We start from the raw sequence: 3681 nt of genomic DNA, 5'->3' as shown, positions 1-3681 counted from the left end.
TTAATATCTTTAAAACTTTTTGAAAAAAAAAATAAGAAAACGACTCAATCCCCAAATCAGTAAACGAAATAGGGTTGGCCGACCCATTGTCTGCCACATCTGATCTGGCACTCTCACAGTGCTGTTCTAGATTTTGGGGCCACGATATCTCTCTCATTTTATAACTCAAGGCCAAAATTATCCAATCAATTTCTTTAGTGGGTATACTATTTTATAGCTACAGCTCACGCAATTGATGACGTTGGATCCAAAACTATCAAATTACAGTGATAAATTGTAGTAGTGGACCGTGCGACAGGGAGAGATCTCATGGATGTGTCCTGAGTGGGGGCGTTGGCCTTCTTTAACCCATTATCATTGTAAAAAAGTTGAAGTTGGAAGATGATAAAAAGCCTTTTGGGTACAAGGAATAGCTCTCAAAGTTGGCTAAATTCAATTGATATAGTCATTTTCTAGCTTGTAATGCTGTTTTGACATTAATATCTAAAATGTTTGTCATATACAACAGTCACAATTTTTTTTAGATGGAAACTCTACAAAATCACTATCTTCTTGTACAGGGCGGAGCTGGGGGATTTGACGACGGGTGGATTAATGCATTTCAATTTGCTCGGGAAAAAAACAAATTTAGGGTTGTTTTACAACAATATAATTTATTGACATGATATTATTTCATCTTAATATTTGGTATCATAAAGTAATTCGAAAGATTAAAAAAAACATAGTAAAATTGATGAAAATTAAATAAAGACCATGTAAGATGAAATAATATATAAATGTATAACTAGAACACATAAGTATGGTTATGTATTATTGTTCAATATTAACAATAATAGAATGAATAGTTTCAAATTTATTATTGTTACTTATTGTTCACTAATTAGGTGATTCGTAAAAGGAAAATTTTCAAATATTATAGTATAAATATACAAACATATATATACACTTATTAAAAAATACTCATAAAAAACGTTTATACGCATAAAAATATATACAATATATGTGTAGTAGTATATATATATTTTTTAACAATTTTTTTGGGGCTGTACTACAGCCTAGTGTACCCCCACCCTTCATCCTTGTTCTTGTATGTACTGAGTAAACTCATAAGTTAAGTATTAATATACAAATCACGTGTGCAAGTTAAGTATATAGTAATTTTATGTACGAGTTCAACACGAATTGAACCCACGACTTTCGAAAAGGAAAACTCATTCCTAACCAATTAGTGTATAAATATCTTCATTACTGATTTTCCCTGAATTGTAAACAGTTTTGATATCAACACCATTACAATATAAGGTCAGTTTATAACTTTATATCATGAATTATTTGAATCATCTCTCTCCAAATACCTTGAAACGTCATAGGTGAAGAGTCGAACTCAACTTCTTCCCGAATTTCTTGTTATATTCAGAATTCCATATGTTATGTGTCTATAAGAGGATAATAATGGATCATTGGTTGAAATGGTGAACTTAACTGTGATAACTCTTGACGCAAACGAGATCTCATAAATTTTAAGTCTCATGCGTTATCTCCTGTACAAAGTCTCTGTGCTAGTCGTAACTGGTCCAGGGGATTCGCCGAATCTTCCTTGTAGCTTGAAATCTATCAATTAGTTATTCAATGAACAATTGGATGAGTTCCACTTACTAAAAACAGTGTCTATAATAGGATACCATATGTTCAGGATCCAACCCACATGCAATGTGGGTCATGAGCATATGAAGGGCTTGTGGCGCCGTTCCTAAAAATAGAAATCCTATATCGTATAGAGTCCCTCAAAAGTCAAGTGGGACCCATGTCGGCACAGACCAATGACAATTACTTCTACTCAAAAACCATTATTAAAATGCCAAAAATTGGTACCCTCTTTGTGTGGCCAACGATCTTCCACGTACTCCTCTCTTACTCGTCAGCATCCAGATTTCCTCTCTCCGACTCCATAGAAATAAATAATGTCTCTCAAATCTTAAACCCAGACATCTTACTCACAAGTCAGGCGCTTCTCTTCAGCTTCACACGAAGAACCCACGCAGAGCTCCGCAACAGATTTTGGAGACCCAAAAGAAAAGAAAACAAGAAATCGCCGAAGAAATGAGAATTGAAATAGAGAACTTGAAAGGTTTTTCCGGCGGGTGGAGTGGGGCGGGGAAACGGTGCGATTATTGCAAAACGGCAGCTGCAGCTGCGTTTTGCCGCTCTGACTCGGCTTTCCTGTGCCTAAACTGCGACACCAAGATTCACGAAGTGAATAAGCTGTCGTCGCGACACGAGCGCGTGTGGATGTGTGAGGTGTGCGAGCAGGCGCCTGCGGCCGTCACGTGCAAGGCAGACGCGGCCTCTCTGTGTGTTACTTGCGATGCTGACATCCACGCCGCCAATCCACTAGCGCGACGCCACGAGCGGGTCCCGGTGGAGCCGTTCTACGACTCCGCGGAGTCCATTGTCAACTCATCGTCGCCAATCAATTTTCTAGTCCCCATTGAAACCGATTTGATTGGATCCACGTGTCAGCACGAAGACACTGAAGGGACCTCCTGGTTTGTGCCTAATCAGAACCTGCCGTCAAAACTCGGCCTGGAAAATCACGACGTTAAGTTAGCAGCGGACCTGTTGTTCTCCGAAATGAATCCGAATCCTTTTTTGGATTTCGATTACCCGAATTCCATAGATGTAAGGTTCGGTCCACAACATCACCGTGCGGTTACCGATAGCGTGGTACCGGTACAGACCAAACCAGCTCCGATTGCGGTAATGAACAACAAGAATTGTTTGGACATCGATTTCTGTAAATCGAAGATCTCTCCGTTCAACTACGCAGCTCATACACTCAGTCAAAGTGTAATTACTTCAATTCCTTGAAATTAAGTGGTTTCTTTGGGACTGAAAATGGATTGAGAAGAATAGTTTTTTTGAAATTTAATTTGAATTCGAATTTTCAGGTTTCATCGTCGTCGATGGATGCAGGAGTTGTTCCGGATGGTAATTCCATGTCCGACATATCATACAGTTTTAGCGGAACCATGACAAACGGCGGCGTCGACCCCAGCGTATGGGTCTCAGCGGGGGCGAATCAAGCGGTCCAATTGTGTGGAATCGATCGGGAAGCGAGGGTTTTGAGATACAGGGAGAAAAGAAAGAACAGAAAATTTGAGAAAACCATTCGATATGCTTCACGCAAAGCCTACGCCGAGACCAGACCAAGAATTAAAGGCCGATTCGCGAAACGAACCGAAGTCGATAAGCAAGTAGGAATGGATCGCTTCTATGGTTCTCAGGCATCTGTAGCGTTCATGGCTGACACTCAATACGGCATCGTTCCATCATTTTGACTCCGACGTTCCTATTGTTGTCATCCTGTACTCTCACAACTTATATTATTTTGCAAGTAAAATAATCATCATTATGCATATTGATCAGAAAGCCTGTTTCCTTTTCTTTCTTTTTCTATAATTTTCTGGGGCTTCTGCAACTCTCTGTCCTGCTCGCTGATCTCTAGTAAGATTTTTTTTCAAACTCTCTGAAAATGATTGTAGATCTATTTCTCTATTCTGATTGGCTCTCACATCGACGTCATAAAACTTTACTATAAATCATAATTGAATGCTAATTAATTACCACTAATTACCCCAACCAACCTGGCCACAGTAGTAGGGAAGTGGAATAGAAAATTTG

At 39.1% G+C, this 3681-nt stretch overlaps 1 protein-coding gene across 1 annotated transcript; it reads left to right on the top strand.

Annotated features, from left to right (window-relative positions):
• The first annotated feature begins 1982 nt into the window (after nt 1–1982).
• LOC119992979 (zinc finger protein CONSTANS-LIKE 5-like) lies at nt 1983–3418 on the top strand. Its single transcript, XM_038839838.1, has 2 exons — nt 1983–2847; nt 2949–3418. Exons 1-2 carry the CDS (start codon nt 2101–2103, stop codon nt 3336–3338), a joined length of 1137 nt encoding a protein of 378 aa, XP_038695766.1. The 5' UTR covers nt 1983–2100; the 3' UTR covers nt 3339–3418.
• The last annotated feature ends 263 nt before the right edge of the window (nt 3419–3681 follow it).

This window comes from Tripterygium wilfordii, chromosome 23, assembly GCF_013401445.1.
Source record: "Tripterygium wilfordii isolate XIE 37 chromosome 23, ASM1340144v1, whole genome shotgun sequence".
NCBI lineage: Eukaryota > Viridiplantae > Streptophyta > Magnoliopsida > Celastrales > Celastraceae > Tripterygium > Tripterygium wilfordii.
Note: the sequence above shows the minus strand (reverse complement) of the source record. Positions and strands in the feature narration are given on the sequence as shown.